At 40.9% G+C, this 24,100-nt stretch overlaps 1 protein-coding gene across 1 annotated transcript; it reads right to left on the bottom strand.

The window, feature by feature from the left end:
* Positions 1 to 1,407: 1,407 nt before the first annotated feature.
* Positions 1,408 to 23,514, bottom strand: MCM4 (minichromosome maintenance complex component 4). The gene is made up of 17 exons (XM_089678403.1): positions 23,360 to 23,514; positions 16,947 to 17,020; positions 15,373 to 15,534; positions 13,803 to 13,966; positions 13,615 to 13,716; positions 13,269 to 13,364; positions 12,997 to 13,092; positions 12,752 to 12,890; positions 11,958 to 12,178; positions 10,689 to 10,809; positions 9,238 to 9,497; positions 8,356 to 8,721; positions 7,808 to 7,935; positions 7,053 to 7,260; positions 6,447 to 6,675; positions 5,443 to 5,576; positions 1,408 to 1,845 (listed from the first exon to the last, which is right to left on the bottom strand). The coding sequence occupies exons 2-17, from the start codon at positions 17,014 to 17,016 to the stop codon at positions 1,753 to 1,755; spliced, it is 2,589 nt and encodes an 862-aa protein (XP_089534529.1). The 5' UTR covers positions 17,017 to 17,020; positions 23,360 to 23,514; the 3' UTR covers positions 1,408 to 1,752.
* Positions 23,515 to 24,100: the final 586 nt, after the last annotated feature.

Here is a 24,100-nt window from a genome sequence, read left to right as displayed (position 1 = left end):
GACACCGCCGGGCGGATCATAACACCGGCCACGACCAGGTGCTCCTCGCAAGATTTCTGACAGAGGAATGAAAAGATTTGTCAGAAGAGATGTCCAAGAGCCAAAAGGACCACTTGGAGAAGTTCAGAAAGACCTGGAATTAGCAGGAACAAATGTTTCAAAGAAAACAATAAGTAATGCACTTAACCACCATGGCCTGTATGCAAGCTCACCACACAAGACTCCACTGCTGAAGAAAAAGCATGTTGAAGCTTGTTTTAGACAAGCCTGTGATCTACTGGGAGAATAGTCAGATGAGACCAAAATTGAGCTCTTTCGATGCCATAGTACACACCATGGTTGGAGGTCAAATGGCACTGCACATCACTGCAAAAACACCCTACCAACAGTGAAGTTTGGATATGGGAACATCATGGTGTGGGGCTGTTTTTCAGTATACGGTACTGGCAAACTTTGACATGGAAGGAAGGATGAAAGGAAAAATGTACCAAGACATTCTTGATAAAAATCTGATGCCATCGATCCGGATGATTAAGATAACACAAGAGTGGACATTTCAGCAAGACAATGATCCCAAACACAAAGCCAAGAAAACACAATTGGTTTCAAAGCAAGAAAATAAAGCTGCTAGAATGGCCCAGCCAAGCACCCAAGTTGAATCCAATAGAAAATCTAAGGAAAGAACTAAAGACCAGAGTTCATAGAAGAGGCTGATAGAACCTTCAAGATTTGAAGACTGTGTGTAAGCATTTGCCAAAATCACACCTGAGCAATGCATGTGACTAGTTTCTACATACTGGAGGCATCTTGAAGCGGTCATTACCAACAAAGGATTTTGCAAGAAGTATTAAATAAACTTCAGTTAGCGTGTTCAATACTTTTTCCCGTGTCATTCCATTTTATTACACATACTTTTTAAACTTATTTCTTTTGGTTTCTATGTATGTATGGATTTGCATGGGTTGCTACAGATATGTGGTGAAAATGTAATGTCAATAGCACCTTTAGAAACCTATTTACCTAGAAAAATGGTGATGTGTTCAATACTTATTTTACCGTGTATATATCCCCACCATACATTTAATGTGGATGGTGGAATCCCTCCTGCTGTGCTGTTGTGTTTCCACAGTGGGGAGACTTTTCTGCTGTCAGAATGCACTGATCCTGGAACACACTCAGACTGGTTATACAGAAGTCAAATCTGTAAATCAACTTCTGTACAACAAGGCTGCCCATACATAAATCAAAGTTTAGCCAGTTCACGCTGAACCATCCAAATTTCAATTCATGTATGGCCACCCTCAATAAGCATGTAGGAACATAGGACAAAGTAAAAAAAAACAAAATGTGGGTTCTTCAGAAAGACAAAAACCAAACAAAGCTAAAAAAAAAAAAAAAACCACACACTACAACTGCACGTTTATTTTATTATTTTAACAGTATAGGCATTACAAAATTTCTGAAACATCTACAAAATTGTAGCACTTTACATTTCTTTACATACATTTAAAAGCAAAAATCTTTACACAAACCAGTTCTTTGCCTACTAGCCCAAATATGGTTGTATAATAACTATGGCAAAGCATACAAGGTTTCATTCTATGAATTAGTAAATTCATAAAAAGCATAAGGAGAGTATAATTTGAAATATCCATAATTACAAGAATCGCTCCTGGGAGTTTCCCATGTGTATGGATTCTCAGATCACACAAAAGTAGCAGTAAACATTACTGCTAAAAATGAAAGCATGTTTTACAACAAACGGACAGTCTTCCCAGTCACAGTCAGGTAATCTTCATCGGCCAAAGCATGTAGAGCTTCATCAAACATGTCTTTTGTGATTGCCTGTAATGATAACACAGGTTAAGTGATTAATCATTATGAAAACTTGCACAGTAAACAAGTGGTGGAGGAAAAGATTTGCTACTCTACACCGGTAATCGCACACACATTTCACTTACACCTTTGTTTTAAACTACAAAGTATTGTACTCTCAAAAAAACAAAAACAAAAAGCTGCTTCTAGAAGAGCTTAGCATTTTGCCTGTAGAAGTGGCTAATGTTATCAGATGTATCCATGCAAATTAGGACATTTAGAGGCAGGGAAATAAAAAAAAAAAAAAAACCTTCCGTTTTGCATCTGAGAGCAGTTTTCTGGCAGGGGAAATAATAAAAAAAAAATGCTACGACTTACCTAACACGCTACTACAAAAAAAGAAAGAAAAAACCTGCTCAAAATTTGCATTTTATGCCAACAGCACTGGCTCTTTTTTAATCCAGTGTGCATGAACCCTTATACTTACCTGCTCTGTGCAATGGAACTATACAGAACAGACATGAACCTCCTCTACTCGGGTCCCTCACCAGCGCCCCTGGCTCCTCCCCTCCACCAAGTGCCCCATGGAAAGCCTCCCTGTCTTATAGGCACTCGTGTGGTACTTTTGAGCCTGTCTGCATCTACTGACTTCTGAGCCCCGTCCTCTCGTCACTGGCTTCGATTGACAGCAGCAGGAACCAGTGAGAGCAGGAAGTGAAGGGAGAGAAAAGCTGCAGACAGGCACAGCATTGGATGGAGTGAGGATTCAGGCAAGGGGGGGAGGGAACAAGAAATGCATAAACATAAAAAAATGTTTTAGGTTTTATAACCACTTTAATTAGACAGGACAGAAACCCTTCATCAACCTTAAGGCTATCTGGCCAGCTTTGTGTGAAGGAGCTTGTTCAGAAGTTGCAAGAACATCAATTTTTAACCACTTGACCTCCAGAGGATTTACCCCCCTTAATGACCAGGCCTCTTTTTGCTACTCGGCGCTACACTAATTCAACTGATAATTGCGCGGTCATGCAATGCTGCACCCAAACAAAATTTACGTCCTTTTTTCACACAAATAGAGCTGTCTTTCGGTGGTATTTGATCACCTGTGTGCTTTTTATTTTTCACGCTATAAACAAAAAAAGGCCAAAAAGTTTGAAGAAAAACAATATTTTTTACTTTCGGCTATAAAAAATATATAGTAAACTCAAAGTTGGTTATAAATTTAGGCCAAAATTTATTCTGCTACATGTTTTTGGTAAAAAAAATCCCAATAAGTGTATATTGATTGCTTTGTGTGAAAGTTATAGCGTCTACAAACTATGGTATAGATACTGCAATTTACGCTATTTTTTGCTATACAGCGCTGCGCTAGTTTAATGGACAATTGCGCGGTCATGCAATAGGGTACATAAATGAAATTTACATCCTTTTTTTCCCACAAATTGAGCTTTCTTTCAGTGGTATTTGATCGCCTGTGCGGTTTTTATTTTTTGCGCTATAAAAAAAGAAAATGCTGACAATTTTGAGGAAAAAAAAATATTTTGTACTTTTTGCTATAAAACATGTCCAGTAAAAAAAAAAAAAAAAAATTTAAAATCAAATTTAGTCATAAATTTCTGCCAAAATGCATTCTGCGACATGTCTTTGCTAAAAAATATGTGTAAATTAATTGGTTTATGTGAAAGTTATAGCGTTTACAAATGGCAGGAAAGATACTGGGATTTTTAGGTTTTTTTTAATACTAATAATGGCGGCGATCAGCGACTTATGGCGGGACTGCGGTGAACATTCTGACATTGGGGGGTACTGACTTGGGGTCACTGACATCCCCAGTGACACCAATACAGTGATCAGTGCAAAAAAACAAAAAACAAAACACGGACACTGTACTAATGGCACTGGGGAGGAAGGGGTTAAGTTTATTTTTCAGGGAAAGGGTTAACTGTGTGAGGGGAGTGTTTTACTAGGGGGCGGGGGTGTGTACTGCATGGAGGACACCGCTGATCGGGAGAGAGAAACTCTTCTGTCCCGATCAGCTTGTCCTGGAGCTGTCAGGGAACTGACAGAAAGCACAGTTACTGCAGCTGTGCTCTGTCAGCGATTGCCGCCGATCTCCGGGACATAGCCGGCAACGACCCGCTGTGACCCGGCAACTGACATTCACGGCTGTGATCGGCGGGACAGGTAGGGGCGGCGCCGCGCCCCCTACCTGTTTACAAAACACAAGTTTTAAAAAGTGGTTTTGCCCAGCCGTGCCGCCCTGCCGCCGTATTTATACAGTGGCTGGGCGGCATGTGGTTAAAATGTTAAAGAAAAAGTTGGGGAAAAAAACCCCACCACTGGTAGATAATTCAATCCTTGTTAAAACACTCAATGGTTTATTTACAGTACAATGCTTTAATGCATGAGATTATGCAACATACATCCTGAAAAACAAAATACACAGGGCATATGTTGTATAACTGACCCTCTTTCTACTCCAACAGCTCTTACTGGCAAATCCCTGGTGTCATTTTGACTTGTTCTGTAAGGGCAGCAGCCAAAAGGTGAAAAACAGAACTTCTAAACAGTGCCTAAACCACCGTTTCAATCCTATATTTAGGAATACAAGGTAACATTGTATTTACTCTTTTCCATTCATCCACAGGAAGGGGTGACCTTTGATTTGCAGATGGCATCTGCTAAAACAACCCTACAAATTACTTTTATAATGGATCCTATTTAACCCCTTATTAACTATAATTAGCCCCAATTATAATTTCTTCTAATTTTTTCATTAAATTCAAGAGCATACTTATAAAGCGGTGAATGTGACAAAAATCCACTCTAGATGCATCAAACACCAATATAAAAAATATATGCACCAAAAGATACACCCAAAAACAAACAAACATTCAGTGCAGGTGTAAAGTTCATCGCTTTATAAAAAATATACTCCTAAAAAGCCTCGTTCAGAGGTGTGGTAAAAGCAGGCCGTTGAGCCACAGTTTTATCACCCACCTAAACAAGGACAGGCTGCCACTAATGGCTGTACACATGTAAAAATTAAATACCATGCCACATTCAGAGGGCAGTACCACTGCAGGGGCAAGAGCTAGGACAGGATGACTTTTGCACCTCATAACCAATATTATACTTATCAATATTTTGGTTTAGGGGGATTGATCCTACTTGCCCATGGAGTTTAGGATTTAAATTTTCCTTATGTGACTATTGCCCACATATCCAAGTTCTATTCTGTTTCCTCTAGAAGAAAGTGTGAGTAATTAAACCAGAAGAATATCAGTTTTTCAAGTCCAGCTTGCAAAAGGAAAAAGAGGAGCCCTTGGCCTGTACCAGGAGAAACTGTTCGTACTTTGGAGAGCCTAGAAAAATAGCATTTGAGTTTTTATATGGTTAGCGGCTGCCTCTTTCCTTTTGCAAGTTGGAGATCTAAGAGTGGCCAGGGACAGATAGGAACCTACTTCCTGAGCCAGGGTTTCAGTGTTGCCTGTAGTAGAAGATTGGATTTTGTTCCCCATGATCAGTTTTTCAACCTTGATAACTATGCAAAGCAGGTGGTAAAAAAACAAACAAAAAAAAAAACAGCAGAATTGCAACAGATCATGCAACTGGAAAACAACTTACCGAATCAGACTGTGCCCGAAGATCCTCAAACAGCTGTTGATATTTCAAAGCAGGCGTTTTGCCCTTAGATTGAATAAGTTTTTTCAAAGCCTGAGCCAATTCCTCTTTACGCTTACGGGCTGTGGCACTCATTCCTTGAAAAAAAAAAAAGATAGGAAAAGTTGGCAATTAAAAACTATATTGAACATAGGCATAACTTCCCTAACCTTCATTAGAGGAGTCTGTGCACAGCACAGAGCAATGCTGGATGCTTCCTATTGTTCCAGCTTTAGGCTATGACTACATGAGCCGTGTTCAAATGCAGACACTGAAAAATATCATGAAGAACTGGCTGGCCAAATGTTAGGTGCTTGAAAAGAAAAGAAGAGCAATCCCTTTTAGTTTTCTGCTACACAATTTCAGCAGTGTGGTCATGGAAGATGTTGCATAACATTATTGCCTCCACAGAGGGCAGAACAAGACATGGGGAAACAGTAACGTTCACTCAAAATGTTGACTTAAAACAAACCTATAGTATCAATAGGTGCGTTTGACATGTGTTTAGCGTGAATTTTAACTCTCCCCCAAACACCCTATGTGCATTTTTGGTGTGTGACACGCATTAAAACTGCACCACAGACACCAATATACTATTAATGCACCCCAACCACTTCACTAACGCATACGCGGTGTGTTTTCATAAACTTGAATGAAAGGAGATTAAAGGCTTCACTTCCTTCAAGCTCCACATGAAGCTTCAATTTTGAAGCGAAGCAATGTTAACACTTCATGGTTTGATAATGTGAAAGGCACAAGGTGTTGTCCATTTTATCATTTGCATAGGAGTTTGAGGAGCATTAAAAAATGCCCCTCAAACTCCTGTTTTCAATGCCAGTGTGAGCAAGGCCTAATAAGGGAATAAACGCTATAGGGAAACAACAACACTATTGATTGTCCTCTGCCAGACTTTTAGGGCACAGCTAACGGAGGTTCCTCTTTAATTTTAAGAACAGCAACCCATTTACCTGTGGTAAGGATAGAAATATCTACAATTCCAGTCCTAGGATCTGTGGCAGACTGCTTTAATGCCTCACGATGAAGACGTTTGGCTTCTTCTACATCAATGGTCTCAACTTTACTAGAAAATCGCACTTTAGCATGAGCTTCAGAAAGACGGATTAAAGACTCCAACTGCCTGGGATAAGCTGAAACCATGCCACGGCCACTGCCAATTTTCCTCATATCCACATAGGCCTGAAATTAAAAAACAAAAAAATAAGTTACTAAAATGTGACAAAATTCCAAAGCGGTTGCTTAGGTCACATCTCCCAGCCTCTCAAATTTAACACCACTTTCTCCCCATTCCAAGACAGATACGTTGTTGGTTTGGGGGTACACCAACACCTTTTGAGTGGGATTGCACTTAATACTTTTAAAGAACAAATGTTATATCTATGTAATTCCAACTTTAAATATATAATAATGCGTTTTGGTTTAAAACCTGCAGGTTGACCTTCAACAGTACATAGAGCATTGTTGGTAACAATTTGTCACCACGCTGGGTATTCTGGTGTGGTTTGCATTAGCCTTTCCAATTAGATTGAGAACATGCTTTCTGCCTAAAATTTTACCTCAATAAGAGCTTGGCTTGCTTCCTCACTAAGCCGAGGATGCACATAGCTTCGGGCATATGCAATATAATCCTTTAACACTGCCATGTCCAATTGTTCTTCATTTAACTGCTCTTCACTCTGATAGTACAAGGCAACAAGATGGTGAGCCAGGCGTCTGTCATATGTCTCATCTTGAGGGTCCAACATCAAAAATATCAGGTCGAATCTTGAAAGGAAAGGGTGTGAAAAGATTAATCAAGTTTTAAACCTCCTGCAGACCGAAAACAGAACAATATTCCTTCAGCATGATGCTTAGGTTCTATTTTGGAACTATGTTCAGAGACTATTCTGTCACCAATAGCACTGGTATCATTAAAGATCAAAAACCACTGGAACTGGTTCAAAATTGTGTGATCACCATAATAGCCAATCATATTTTATTTTATGAAATTAACCTTTATACTAGGCTATCAAATTTGCTTTAGTGAGAAACTGACAGCTCAAGCCGGCAAGATGCAACCCATAATTGTAAAATACAAAACTAAAAGAATTTTAGTGGTTTTGAGAGGTTGTTCCCCACTGGCAATAAGCAGTGCTGGTGCAGAATCAATGACAAGCTATTCACAGAGCCAAAAATATCACATAGCCTAGCACAGGTTGCAACTTTTGGGAAGAATTAATTATTCCAAGATCTGTGTTGGGATACGTATAGTGAGGGTAGGGCTTGTTAATTTTTCAGGGGTACAGTCAGTCAAAATATTTAAGTAGCATACCTGGACAACAGTGTGTGAGGAAGCTGAATGTTCTCAATGGTTGTTTTCTTTGGATTCCACTGAGATTCTACAGGATTTGCAGCAGCTAGGACAGATGTGCGTGCATTCAGCTGACAGATAATTCCAGCCTTTATACAATAAATAAATAAAAAGTCAAAAGAGGCTAGGGAAAACATGAATGAAATCCTACGAGATAAAATACTGGGTGATGGGATCCCTTATAAAAAAATCCCACCCATTGCTGGTGTGCTGTAGTAAGCCAGGCGCTAATCCAGGCACAACATGTCTCTCCCCCCCCAACTTTATTGCAATGCACACCACTGGTGGTGTAAACTATCTTGACAGGGAACAAAGCTTCTGCACATCTGGTGTAATGAGATTTTAGATTCTATAACACACACCTTATTTTGTATGCTATTATTTTAATATAAACTTGATGTAAAAAAAAAAAAACAACAACAACAACAACATGTACAGCCCACCAAAATCTACAGAAACTTCTATTCTAGTATGCAATTTAGCTAGAAAAGATCATGGTCATTATGTACCTTTGCAATGGAAAGGGTCTGTTGTTCCATAACTTCATGTAACACAGATCTGGTGCTCTCATTCATTTTGTCAAATTCATCAATACAGCAGATGCCGTTGTCACTTAACACAAGAGCTCCAGTTTGAAGAACCAGTTGTCTTGTTTCTGGGTCCTTTGTCACATAAGCTGTTAAACCAACAGCACTAGATCCCTTCCCAGAAGTGTACTGGCCTCTAGGGACAAGGTTGTAGACATACTGGAGAAGCTGAGATTTACTTGTACCAGGATCACCACACAAAAGGATATTAACTTCGGCTCTGAATTTGCCTCTTCCAGTATGACTGAAGTCCTTCCGTGTACCACCAAACAGCTGCAGAAGAATACCCTGTAAAGACATCAATAACTCATTTACAAAACTGTCTGCCTTCAAGGATATTCAAATACTCAGTTTTGCAAACATATTAAACTTTATATGAATAAAATCTATTTTCTCTGCCAAGACAATTTTATCAAAGCACATCTAATCCCCACAAATCTAATATTGCACCTTAGCAAGCCTTAAATGTGGTGGCTGTATTTTTTTTTTTTTTTCCCCATTCGGCCCCCCCCCCCCCCTTGCTTTCACCTGCCAAGAAAAGCACACTGTATACATAGGAGCAGCAACTCCCTCATCCTAACTACAAATGCCTTTCCAATAATCTACAGGAGCGTCGTTTGTAGTTCACATAAGATGACTGAGGAAGGCAGGTTTTATAATATAGTCCATAGGGTGTTATGACGACAGGTATGTGGCAACATGACATTGCGGTTTGGTTTAGATACAGGTTAAGATTTATATGCTAATAAGGCAAGTAATGCTATCTGTATGGAACCACAATGGCCAAATGGGAAGCAAACATACCTTCTTAATGTCTTCATGTTCATAAATACTTGGTGCTAAAGCTGAAGAAAGTCTTTCATAAATGTCAGGCTTAGAAGCAAGTCCCTTCAACATCTCAATACGCTCCTCTGTGAACATTTTCTGTTCTGTGTCCTCATCAATACCATGCAAGCGCTTGGAGTCAGTCTTTCGGTAATGGATTACATCAATGTGAGTTTTGTAAACTGATTTAACATTTCTAACTCTGGGATTTACTCGAATAGGAACTGCTCTGTAAATTCCTACAATGAAAAAAAAAAAAAGAAAATAAAAAAAGAAAATAGCATTTGCTACAAATAGGGGGAAAAATGCACCACAACATACAGTTTAGGGTACCTAGATACTGGAATGTTAAATATATGTAATGCATAGTGATGTGGTTCTTTAACCACTAGCCTACAGGGCACTTATACCCCCTTCCTGCGCAGGCAAATTTCCAGCTTTCAGCGCTGTTGCACTTTGAATGACAATTGCGCGGTCATGCAACACTGTACCCATATGAATTTTATATATATATATATATATATATATATATATATATATATATATATATGTGTGGTATTTAATCACCTCTGGGTTTTTTTTATTTTTTCTTAAACCAAAAACCACTGAAAAAAAAAAAAAACGTTTATTAGTATGGTATAAAATGTTGTAAATAAGTGATTTTTCTTCTTCACTGATGTGCGGTAATGAGGCTGCACTGATGGACACTGATAGGTGGCACTTGTAGGTGGCACTGATGAGCATTGACATGCGTCACTCATATATGGTACTGATTGGCAGCACTGACGGGCACTGTAAGGCGGCACTGATGCACACTGATGTGGCACTGAAATGTGGCACTGATGGGCACATGGCATGGATGAGCACTGAGAGCTGGCACTGATGGACACTGACAGGTGACGCTGCTGGGGCTACACAGATCATCAGGGCACACTGATCATCAGTGCTCTGATGATCTGTGTACATGTCCCCTCCGAGGAATGCCGATTACCGGCTCTCCTCTCCTCACGAGCTGTCAGCGTGACAGGTCGTGAGGAGAGAAATGCCGTTAACCGGCATTTCCCTGTTTACATGTGATCAGCTGTGATTGGACACAGCTGATCACATGACCGAGCCGACATCTTCGGCTCTTTCCGTGGATTGGTGATCCACTGTGCGCGCGCTTAGAATGGGAGGACGTCATATGACGTCCTCCCAGAACGAGAGAACCGCCTTGCATCCGTCATATTACTATATCGTGGGCGGGAGGCGGTTAATGGGATCGAATTTTACATAAATATAAAAAGGTGATTTCTAGCTACACATTTCAATTCTCAAGTAATAGGAACTGAATTTAGAGATAATCATCAGGAGTAAACAAACTCAACAGCATTATCTAGAACAGAATTAGAAATAGAAAATAGCCAAGGTAGTTTTAAGATAAAATATACCTGTCACATTCACCCTGTCTCCAGGTTGAACCTTGTCCACGAGGTCATTGTGAGCATACAAAATAATTGTATGAGGGGTCTGCCCAGCCGGCATATCTTCAGGAGACTCTTGCAGCTTGATCTAAAATAAATAACAGACTGGGTTTTAGTTTTGAAAGCCCTAATAGTAAATCCAAATTCACAGTGATCCAATATAGAATACATCCAACTTGGCATTGATGCAGAATTATCAGTTCAATGCACCTAAACATGGCAAAATACACACGTAACCCTCTTTTGGGAATGCAATGTATTGGCAACACTAACACAGTTGCCGAAGTGTAGGTATGTTAAAGTTAAATATATTAGGGATTGGGGGGGGGGGTGGTTTCAAACAAACAAAATGAATAGCACTCTAGCTCAATAACACTCTGCATTGGTTGTGAAAGCACATCTGGCCCCTGTAGAAAAGAAAGCACATCTGGTTCTTGCTCCTTTGACAGAGGGTGCTAGCTACTATGCTTCTAATCCTAGCCCTTTTAGAGCGACAGGAAGGCACGGGGCAGGGTTCAGTAACTATGCCCTTCAGTCTGGCAGGCTGAAATATGCTGCAGCTGGATGGGGCTGAAAGCTGTACTTAGTGGTGCTAGCCCTATGCATTTAGGGTTGAACGCCTGGAATGCAGAATACCTGCATTCTGGGTATTCATCTCTGAATGCATAGGGTGCTAAAGACTAATTCTAAAAAGTCTGCACATCGTAGAGACCCCAGTGAGACTTCCTATGTCTCAGCAGGCGCAGGGGGCCACCCACATGCCTCAGCAGTAGAGTTAAGGGTTGCCAATTGGGGGGGGGGGCACCAGAAGGGGGATTTTAGACACCAGAAGGGGGTCAACCCAGGTCAAATTTTTTTTTCCATTCTGGTTGCACCTAGTGACCTGATCCTGCAGGGGGGATTATCCAGTCCATTTATCTAATGGTCTGGCTGTGTCCTTTATGCCCTTGTAATGAACGCAAGAAGGAAAAAAAAAAAAATGTAATATAAAATCTTTACCCTTAAGTAAACACCCTTTAGTAAGCCAGCCCTATTCTGACACAGGTCAAGCAGAATGTTAGTTGAGGCATTTTGGCAGTTACATGTACTGTATATAAAGTTTTTACCATTGCCTTATGTTGTTGCAACTACAAAACTCTCCTCCTAACAATGCTACTAAAACCAAATATGCACTAAAAAGGCAATGTAGCAGAAGGATAGGAAAACTTAAAAACACACTCAAAAGTGAGAGCTTACCATTTGCTTATCTGAAAACATGGAACGATTATGTATCAAAGCCATGCTGTGTGTGGTGTTGCAATGCTTGCACACGGATGGTTCTGCAATACGGCCACGATCTACTTCCACTCTGGTGGTGAAAGCGCAGACCTGACATTTAAAGAAAGCTTCTTGCATCTCCGGTATAATCTGAGAAGTTCTGATGACCATTCCTCCAATTGTAATGAGCTGATCAATATCTAAACAACAAATTATAGTGCAGTCAAACCATTTATGAGGTCAGATTACACACAATAAGGATACAGAGCTGCAAGTCTTGTTGAAGGTTGTGTTTGAAGTTAGTATTTAGGGTTTATATGTTTTGTAATTTATTTGGGACTAAATGTTCCACATATTTGTATTCCCAGCCCATAAATGGAGCTCTAGGCTCTTTACATGTAGTGGATTAGTCTTAAAGCCTACATTCACGTTTCCTACTACTTTAAATATTTTGCTTGGGCCAACTTGAACCATACAAATGATTTCTTTTACTAAGTGATGTGACTATGGTGAGTGTGTATCATACGTTATAGAGCTCAATTAAAAACTCGCACCTAAAGTTAGTAGAGTGAGACATTCCCCCTAGCAATTCAGATAGGGCAAAATAAATATTTCTGTTCTCTGTGCCAAGTCCACAATGCTCCCTGAAGTCAATATCAAAAGCCTATTTTGTAAAATTAAAAGTACAGAAAGATTAGAACATCAGTTTTTTTTTTTTTAAAGAATGGAACAAGTTTTATTGCAATTTCCTTTTAGAACTAAAGCCTCCTTACCTTCTGGGTTAAGACTCCTCATGTTCCTGGTTTTAAGAGCATTATAAGGCCTAACTTGAATCTGATGCTCCAAGATAGAATCAGGGTAGCGCTCAAAAAAGAGCTGATTGACTGCCATGTCAAAAGTTGGAATAACTTCCTGTGCAGGGGAAAAAAAAAATCTTTTGAAAGGTCTAGACTACAACATATGCATAGTCATGCATAAAAAGAAGGTTTAATACAATGAGAAAGGGCATTAAGGTTACCTGTGGATAGCAGACCAGCTGCCTATACAGATCTTTGTCAAATGTCCTAAGATGGTCACAGTCAACATTCAAGAATGGCTCACCAACCACATTGATCTAAAATATCAAAAGGTTTTCAGTCAAGAAACCTATAAATTCATAGGTTAAGAACCTGCCTATATTATAAAAACACAACAGTGTCTACAGCAATAAAGTTGAGCAATGAAAGTTACATGGATATATGCAGTTTTCCTATGTTAATAATTAAGCTTTAGGAATAGATCATAACATACCTCTTCCAATCGCTGCATGTAAATTGGCTCATTCAAATCTAAACCAACATTGTCCTCCTCTTTGGCTGAGGGATCAATAAAACGTTGTATGAACCGCTACAACAGAAAAGATTGCAAAAATGTAAAAAAATTTAAAAAAATAATTAGGATTCTGTACTTACAAATAAATCACTCCATGACACTGTACTACACTACAGACAATCCATAATGCCATACACTACCACAATAGCTCCAGAAGCTCTACTTTCAAATTTTAGCTCCAAGTAATCATCCTTAAGTCTGACAACATATTCTACTCGTTTCCTACACCACCTCTGCCTTAAAAATGGGTAAAAAAAATGCTTACCTGAAACTTCTCTCTGCAAGTGATAACATTGACATCTGTACCCCAGATAACCAATTTCTGTTCCATGGATTGTTCACTTGTAATCAGTTCTTCAGCAGCAGGCTGCAGGGATGACATTTTCAATTAATGTAACTAAAGAAATAGTCACTAAAATATAGTCAAGACAGCGGCCAAAGTCAACACCTCACCTGGTCAGAATGTAAATCCACTTGCTTCAGTTTTCGAGCAGACCCCAAATCAGGCCTTTGTCTGGCAGGGGTACCTCGGATGCCACTCCTTGGTGTGCCTTCCACTCTAGAACTTGGGGTTCCATATGTCAGGGGAGAGCTCAAGTCAAGTTCACTCTGAAGTGCTGCAAAAAATATAAAAAGTACAATGTTAACCAATAGACAACACACAGCATGCCACGTTTCTCTTCTGACATAAGACAACTTTCTATAGAAGCAGCTTTAAAATAGAACTATGGGAGTTCAGGGTCTGTCACAGACAGGTTGCCATTAAACCCTTTTGCTGCCAGGTCTGTATGTCGTACGAACCCGACAGCGGGTTTTTTTTTTAAAAAAAGTTCTTAAAAGCAAAAACGGAAGTGTTTTTTTTTCCCGGCCTCTAAACGCCCTAATGTGCATGGACATCTGTTTGTAAAAAAATGTGTCAAACTGACAGGCAGACTCCTGTCTGTCAGCTGGAAGCATCTGAGCGACTGTGCTGCCAGCCAATTGTTTCCACACACCGCCGGTACCAGCGCGCTGCAGGTCCATTCTGCTCCCCTTCTTTCTGTGACCTGAAAAGCGACTTGTATGACGTCACTTCCAGGTCACCTGTCACTTTCCCCGGCTAGCACAGCCAAGAACCATTGTATTGCAATGTGATCCGATCTGCATTGCAATACACTGAGTGGAGCCCAGACGAGACATGCATGGTCTTTTAGTGTGTTTTTTACAGAAATTTTGCATTTCCCAGACCTTTGCAGTAATATCACGTGGCATAAAAAAAATTGAAACTACCACGATTTTATTCTTTAGGGTTTATGCTTTCAGAAAATATATGTTTGGGGGTTTTTGTGTAATCTTCAGGCCTAAAAATGTTTTTTTTAAATGTGTGCAAAAAAAAATGCAAAAACCGCTCTGGTAGCGAAAGTGTTAAACTTTTCTGTAACATACCAAAGAGCATTTTATTTTTTTAAAAAGTGAATTTGACATTAAACATTCACTGCAGATACATCTTCCTGGTGCATGTGTTTTTAATGACAGCTGATTGATTCACCATCAGTGGGTGTTTAATGAAAGTCTTCACTGCTTTATAAATAGCCCTCCCCAGATAATAGGCTACATTCACATGGACTAGCGCTGATGCGAATGACATTGGCAGGAAATCTACAATTACTACAACTGTTTCTGTCACCTGTGAGATTGTATCATCTGAACACTTCAATAACAGTTCAGCGGCAGCCAATGCTACCTGTGGCTGCTGTCAACCTGTCCCTATAGGGCTCAATGGTCGCTGCTAGCCGCTCACAGTTGGCAGAAACAGCTGCAGGAATCAGCAGAATCCTGCTGCTGTCAATTCATACCAGTGCTAGTCGCCATGCAAATGCAGCATAAGATACAGCCCTCTTCCACCCATATAAACGACATTTCTATAGTTTTCCCAGCAGTCCCATCTATGGCTTATTAAAATGACCCAAAATTCCAATAAAAAAAAAAAAAACGCACATTGTTTCCCATCCAAATTAAAACCCATCAGAACTTTTTTTCACACCTGAATGCCGAGAGGGTGCAGGGCTGGAAAATAGCAGCTCTTGTCCACTGGGGCTCTGTAGGTCACCAGGTGAAGTTGGCATAGGTAGAAGCTCACCAATGGATGTCGAATCCTCTGTCCTACGTTTTTGAGATGGTGGAGAATTTACTTCCTCGCTTCGGGCTGGTACAGGGAGAAAAAAATAACATAAAAAGATAGCAATGTTTAAGGTATCACATTTTAAGCATTTTGTTTAGGCAAGATTTCAATCTTGGTTGCAGATAAACCGCTAAACACAACTAAAAGCCAGTCTTGTGACCCTAGATCTCCAGTTAGGCATTCTAGCACCACAACCAATCCCTCTGCTACCCTTCCGGCTGTTTAGGGTTAAAATGAAAGCCCCGCTGGAATCACAACCAGATTCAGTGATTCTCCTTACTCTACAACACTGAGCTCTGCCATGCAGAAGATAACAGGAAACCAATAAAAGAAATTCAGGCACATATACTGGTTTGGTTTAAAAATACATTACAACATAACTGAAAGAAAAACAAAAAAAAATCTAAAACCACAGACCAGAATGTTTTGGCAAAAAGAAAATTCATATACTGGCAACATTCTACAAACATTTTTTTTTGGTCAACCTCGGTAACCTTGCCAACCTTGAAAAACTACTTTAAAAAGAGAAGTATGGGGTTTTGAGAAAAAAACAAAACAAAAAACACATGAATAAAAAAAACAACCCCTATATTCACCTAGGTGGATGCGAATTGTTGAGCCAGTCCAGGCTCCTGGGAGGATCCCGACCATACAATCGGGTTCTATCCAAAGCCTCGACTGGCTTGGTGACATCAGCCGGAAATAGATCACAGGAGTGCAGAACAAACTGCATTCCTGTGAGCTAAAGAAGTATAGCCAAAAGAACATTAGCTATACTTCTCCTTTAAGGGCATGTTCACACCAGCCAGCATGCTTAAATGAGAAGTTTTAGTATGTGGCCTGATGTCATGTGTACAGGCTGTTTCTTGCATTGGAGTAAGAATCCCTCCCCCAAAAAAACACTTTTTTTAGAGCTTCTTTATTGAAATTTCACAAACTGCATTTCATTAAATGTAATGTTCTGCAGCAGTGTGGTGACAAAGTGAGGTCCAGTGCATTGCAGAAAAATGCAGCATGTCTAACATAATGCAAGTCATCTCAATATAGCAAATTAGTGGTAGAAAAAAAAAAAAAAAACTATTTCTATGCACCCTAGAAGTAATCCTACATTGATCTGTGTAGATTAATGCAGGTCACCAACCATGGCGAGTGTGATTGAGCCCTAAAGGATAATTGTACTTTGGCACTTCTAGACTTCGCTTGACATCACACAACCTGTTCTGTGCCTGAGCAAACAAATCTCTATTGATACTAAAGTTATGTTAATGCCGTCCTCCATTGCAATAGACAGCTTTTCCATAGGAATAAATGCAGAGACCAGCTAGCAGGCTTTCGACAAAGAGGCTAATAAGCAGATGCTCAATATCCAGTAGATACAGTTTTGGTAAAAATGCAATGTAGAAAAAAAAAAAAAAAAAAATCAGCAATTTACTTACGAGTTGGGGGATTGCTGCCACGGCCCCGTTTGTTCCTTCTGCGATTTGGTGTAGATGTTGGAGAAGACATGATGCTGTAAATCATTGAGAGATATTAGGTCCTTTACATCTAATTCTAGCATGTAATTCAACTGTTTAAAAGCCCAACAACAGCCTCTCTTTTTTCTTTTGAACAGAAATACAAAATTCTTCAGCAAGTATAGCAAGTCCTATGCATGCATTTCAGTTTACCTGTAAATTAGTAATTTGCCTACACATTGTTCACCATATTCTCTGAGCAGTGTCACAAGTATGGGATTTTTAAAGGAAGTTTTGCATACACTTGATTTTCACCATTTTGCAAAAAGGCGCAAATTTAATATTTACAAATAGTTAATTATTAATGCAACACGGATTAAGCTTTTATATTTATTAAGTCGTCAGCAGAAATTTTGTAAAAGCGTGCAGTGTTTGTATCTGCTAATATTGATTTTAGTGTATTTTTAGCAAAAATATTGGTTTGATAAACATTTGAGCAAATATTGTGGGGCCTTAAAATTTAGCAGCACCTTCTTTTTATTCTATAGGTCATGTACTTTCTGAAAATATATGGTTTGGTGTGTCTTTTACAAACTGAAAGCTGTAAGGGAGAAATAAAGCAGTAGAAAAATTACAAAAATGGTCTGGCCACCTGAGTTTAAAGTGTTACTAAACCCACAACAGTAAAATCAGTCTGTATATGCAGTAAAGCGTGCTTAAATATAAATAAGGTGCGGCGCTAAATATTTCAACCAATAATAAATGCTTATTAAATAAAATATGCCAAGATTAATAAAATCATAAAATTCATCATAAGAATAATGTGACAAAGTGCCAAATATTCATATGATTCCAGTGACTTCCGTGATATCATATACTCCGTCACTGTTAGAGTGATCAGTAGTGTTATTATAGTGCTAGAATAATTGTCCCAATGTGAATATGGGAGATCAAATTATCTCCAGTAATTGGTGCTCCATCCAGACTATGTTGAGATAACCGGTATTAAGAAAAGGCTGTGCACTCACTAGATGCACAGTCAATCTGCTAGAGCCCAGAAAGGGAGGAGCTACAGTGTCGTGACGTCACGACGCCAGCACCACGTGGGTCCCGGCGGCCATCTTGGAATTCATCTCATGGTCAGTAATTTTGTCTTTTACTGCTTTACTGGAATAAACATATACCTTATGCAAAACGGTATCATGCTATTGGCCTCATCTTTTCTGGGCTCTTTGTGAGCTATCAACAACCCACAGAGCTTTATGAAAGGGGAGACAGAGCCATACTACCAGCAGTAGGGAGCAGTGAGGGGAATACCTGACCAGACCAGATCCATCCACACAGGAGCCTTCAGTGTATCCATAGATAATATTGTCTCTAAATGCGCAGATTAACTGTGCATCTGGTGAGTACACAGCCTTTTCTTAACACCGGTCATCTCCCCATTGTCTGGATGGAGCACCTATTACTGGAGATAATTTGATCCCATATTCACATTGGGACAATTACTCTAGCACTAGAATACCACTACTGGTCACTCTAACAGTGACAGACTATATATCACGGAACTCACTCAATTCATATGCATTTTTGGCACTTTGTCACAAGTCACTTTATTCTTATGATGAATTTTATGATTTTATCTTGGCATATTTTATATAAGCATTTATTATTGGTTTAAATATTTAGCGCTGCACCTTATTTATATTTAGGCTTTGAGAGGTTATTTGGTATCCTTTTGGTGCTTTGGCTGCTTTTTTGCTTTTAGCGCTCACTTCTTTTAGGAGTAAAGCATGCTTTTTATGCTCACTGTGGAACCAAAGGAGTTAATCACTTGCATTGAGTAAAAATGCTGTTTGATCCTGACTTCTGTGATCCTCCCCTTCTTATCTCCTGGTAAGATGTGTGGAGTCACTCTGCAAGTGCTCCGTTTGGTGTGTATTACTAAAGAGGGTTTTTTCTTTGGAGAGTGCATGTGATCAGCACAGGGCCAGTCAGCACTGCTGGACAGAGGTCAGGGGTTCTGCATCCTCCTAGGGCAAAATGAAACCGCCTCCTACAAGCTTTAACCAGTGCTCTGCTGGACACTGATAGAAGTCACAAGACTGCTATATACTGCTGATGAGAAAAGGTATTTAGCAGTTTATATTTACTAAAATAATTGCACTTGCAAGGTCCTGGGTGTAGTAAAACTTTAAAAGTAGACCGCAGGGCCTGACAGTGAAAGGGTTAAATCTTTGCGCAGGGAATTTCAAGACTATACAATCTGATGACACAGTGGGGTTTATTTACTAAAGCTGGAGAGTCCAAAATCAGACTCCCTTCTGCATAGAAACCAATCAGCTTCTAACTTCAGCTTGTTCAATGAAGCTTTGGCAATGAAACCTGGAAGCTGATTGGTTTCTATGCAGAAGGGAGTCTGATTTTGCACTCTCCAGCTTTAGTAAATAAATCCCAGTGTATCACCACTGCCTGAGACATCTGCCCTGTAGAATATTTTTCTTCTCTATTAGTTTCAGCAGAGCTAAGGGAAGTGTAAAGCTGGCCACACACTGGTAGAAATTTTGCGGGTTCAGCTGCACCAATTTCAATCATTCTGTAGCCAGGTCTACTTGACTGGGTGATGCTGACAGAATACAAGGTCCCTAAGAGGGTTGGGGAATTTTGTGTGGATTGCGAAATCTGTTCATTCAGCCTGCTGGCTGAAAGGAAAAGAAAAAAAAAAGAAACAGTTTATGGCCAATTGACACAGAACATGTTGCAAGCACAGCTCACTGGACAAATTCAACAATACCCATCTGACTGAACTCAGCATGCTCTGGGGTGACGTCCTCCTCGCCCGACCAATAAAAGTGGCCAGCGATCAAGACTTGGAAGCTCGCCGCCTGAAGAGCTTCAGAACGCTGCATCGCTGGAGTCTAAGTGAGCATAGTGGGGCCTGGGGTGTTCACCTTTTCATTTTTTCTGAAACAATGAACATTATAACCGCTTCCCATCCACCCTATAGCAGAAATACTGCTAGAGGGCGGCACGGGATATATGTGTGATTTTGCAGTTCTGGGCAGGGGGAGCGCGAGCAGCTCACTGTTCGCAGCCTTAGCTGTCAATCAAAGGGTCCCGGCCAGTGATTGCTCGCCGGCACCCGGTGATCGACGGGGAGAGAACTGTATGTAAACAATACAGTTCTCTCCCGTCAGCTCCTGCATACTGCTTTGTATGGCTCTGCATAGCATAGCAGAGCCATACAAAGCAGTGTGCTTACAGTTGAAAGCACACACAGCACAATGTGAAACAGCCCACAGTTAAGCCTTTGATCGTCCCAGATGTTAACCCCTTCCTGCCCAGTGCCATTAGTACAGTGTGAGTGCTTTTTATTAGCACAAATCACTGTATTGGTGTCACTGGTGATGTCAGTGACACCAAGTCAGTTCCCTCCAGTGTCAGAATGCCCACCTCAGTCCCGCTATAAGTCGCTGACCACCGCCATTACTAGTGAAAAAAAAAATTTCCAGTATATTTACCACCATTTTAAACGCTATAACTTTCACATAAACCAATTAATTTACATGTATTGGGATTTTTTTTTTTAGCAAAATACAATTTGCCCTAAACTTGACGAATTTTGATTTTTTTTTATTGGACATGTTTAATAGCAAAAAATAAAAACTGCACAGGTGATCAAATACCACCAAACGAAAGCTCTATTTGTGGGGGGAAAAAAGGGCACAATATTAATTTGGGTGCAGCATTGCATGATCGCAGTTAAAGTAACGCAATAAATGGCCAAGTCAGGAAGCCTCGCAGTTATGGAACGCCATTTCAATACAAAATCCCCTTTAGGCCTAGAAAAAAAAAAAAAATTCAGGAGGTGGCAGTATCACCTCCTGAATGTCTGGAAGCTGCTGACCTCCCTCCCTCTGAAAAGCAGTCCACGATGGATCACATTTCATAGGGCAGGTGAGATTGCTGCTCATATTAAGGAGCCCAAATCTGAAAGTGCATAGCACAATAAGGCCCCTTTCATATGTGGCAGATTCCGTTCCTGTCAGCAAGGGATCAGCTCACAAATCCCCTGCTCATCTAACCAGATCCGGCAGATGAAACATTTGTGCTTGCTCATTTTCTGTGGAGGAGACACTAACAGAGCCCACTCTACTCTATGGGCAGCCGGCAGTAAAAAGACAACTGTCTATTCACACTTGACTACCCTGTGAACTGATCCACCTAAATGGAAGAGAACAGACCCCATTCCAGGACTAAAACTGGGGGTAGGCAGGAGTAAACCAACAAGTACGTTCACACCTGCCTGTCCATTGGAACACATGGGCCTTGTGATCAAGTCCACCTGAAAAACTGACAAGGGGACCTCATTGGACCACTCATGTGAAAGGAACCTAAAGGCTTTTTAAAGCCTCTCTCATTTCATTAGATATCCCAAAAATAAGAGTATTATTCCTGATTTTTGGGAGGACTTGAATTCCTTTTTTTTTTTCTTCTAACAGAAGGGGAGAAAATACAAGGCCAGGTTCACATATGTGCGGCCGTTCGGGTACAAGAGCCTATTCATTTGAATGGACTCCTGTGCCCTGGGACACACAGGGAAGAAGACCCTGCACTACTTGGGAAATTGCAGCCCGCGCAGGAACCGAGATTCCCAGTACAGTTGCGATTTCCAGTGCGGGCAGCATGTCATTACAATTAATGGCACCTGTGGGTCCCGCATTCCTCTGTGTGGGTGGTGCAGCTGCGGGTATTTGCATGGTTCCCAGAGCGGCACCACCCACACACGAGAACCAAGCGTAAGGCCCCATTCAGATAATGTGGTGATCTGTGTTTTACCACACTGGATGAATGCAAGTCACTGCTAGGACACATAGAAAACAACATCCACACGCCATCGCAGCCTGGAGGTGAGGTGCAATGAGCTGCATTAACCGCTTTCCCATCGCCCTATAACAGATATTCTGCCACAGGGCAGCAGGGGTGCGCAAAATCACAAATATATACACGATTTTGCATTTCCTGGTAGGGGGTACGCGCGCTTGACCCGTGGCTTCGGCTGTCAATCACCGAGTCCCAACCAGTAGTTGCTCGCCTGCACCTGATGATCGTGGAGCATTATGGACAGAGGGAGAGAACTGTATGTAAACAATACAGTGCTCTCCTGTCAGCTCCTGCACACTGCTTTGCATGACTCTGCGTAACAGAGCCATGCAAAGCAGTGTGCTTATAGTTGAAAGCACTAACACAGCCCACAGTAAGATAGCACACAGTTAACCCTTTGATTGTTTCACATTAACCCCCTCCTGCCCAGTGCCATTAATTTTTATTAGCACTGATCACTGTATTGGTGTCACTGGGGATGTCAGTGACTCCAAGTCAGTTCCCCCCAGTCTTAAAATGCCCGCTGCAATCCTAGTATATATACACTGTCATTTGTAAACGCTATACCTTTCATATAAACCAATTTACATGTATTGGGGTTTTTTTATGCAAAGACATGTAGCAGAATACATTTTGGCCTACATTTGTTTTACTGTACGTTTAATAGCAAAGTCAAAAATATTGTTTTTCTCAAAATAGTCTTTTTACAGTGCAAAAAATAAAAAAAACGCATAGATGATCAAATACCACTGAAAGAAAGCTCTATTCATGGGAAAAACAAAAGGACGCAAGTTCATTTGGGTGCAGCGTTGCATGACCGCGCAGTTGTCAATTAAGTAACGCAGTGCCATATTGCAAAAAAATGGCCTGGTCAGGAAGGGGGGGCAAACCCTCTGGAGGGCAAGTGGTTAAAATAGAGATGCTGCAATTTGTATTGCAAAGTACGGGAAGCGATCACATGTCACTGTACTATGCTGGCTTGCAGTGACAAAGTTGCTAAAAAAATAAAAATCTGATTTGCTGAGACGTATAACACCCCCCCCCCCCCCAACCACTGGCTCAAACGCTGCCGTTTAGTACACAAGCAGCACCAATGGGCCCCAAGCACTTGTACACATCAATCTACATGCTGATACCTGTGCATGCCTATCATTTAGGAGCAGCAAAATGCATGGTTACATTTTTTTAATGGTGTTACAGAATGCCATTTAATACAAGTGTAGGCGGTATGACAAGCAGCACAGAGACTGAGGAATGGCGACTCACAGGCAGGGCTCTGACATGACAGGTACATCAGGCTGGCAATAACCTGGGAGAAGTACAAGTGTATACACATAGGGTACACCTCCCTGTGCACAGCACTCACAGCTCTCCAGGTGTGCAGGAGCCCAGGACAGCACACACGGCTCTGCTGAGGGCACTCTGCAATACAACAGCTGGAGAGCCACAGACTGCCCTACACTGATATCAGCCATTACACACCACCAAGGGAAGCACAGCCATACACTGACCTGATAGGCGCCTCTTATGGTTCCAGCAGCAGCGTACACAATGCTCGATCACTCTCTTCTCCCGCCAAGAAAATTCGCGCCACTCGGCACGTCACGTGAGCAGTTTCGCGGGTTTTTGCTGCACATACATTTTCTAGAATGGGCCGACCGGGCTGGGGGAGGAAGGAGATTGTCAAAATGAGCTAACTGTACTAAAGTGGCCCTATGGGCAGTAGTGATACGTGCGACCTGTAGTAATATGCAGGGTAAATAGGGTAAACTTGTTTTTTTATGCACTGTCACTTCTTAAACACGGCATTCCCGGACTTCTGATACACCCCTCAATTTCCTGCCTGTGGTATAGTCCTCACTCACTTATTGGAGAAGAGAGAGACGTAGGCGTGTCTGTGCTGTGTTTGTAGTTGGTGGAGTTTGAAGAGTTGTCTTGGGAGAAGGGAGCGTGTTGTGGTGTGTCTGGCAGTGTTAGGAGCGCCATTCTACACAGGGAACAGGCCAGACATCGCTGGTGATTAGAATGAGCACACAGGCAGCGCACTGGACACCCACATACTGAGTCGTATTGATTTTATATCCATGGATATATGTTACTATGGCTGGTTCTAAAGTGAACCTAGCCCTAACATTCGCACCCCGTGCATCATTCATTCACGTCTGTTTATCTTTAGGGCCCTTTCACACAGGTGGATTCTGCCAAGTGATCCTCCTGCTCAATGGGGATCTGTCTGCTGATTCCTGCTGAGC

Source organism: Staurois parvus, unplaced genomic scaffold (genome assembly GCF_062004578.1).
Source record: "Staurois parvus isolate SC_StPar_1 unplaced genomic scaffold, SC_StPar_1.0 ptg000205l, whole genome shotgun sequence".
Classification (NCBI taxonomy): Eukaryota; Metazoa; Chordata; class Amphibia; order Anura; family Ranidae; genus Staurois; species Staurois parvus.
This window is presented reverse-complemented; position numbering and strand designations above follow the sequence as displayed.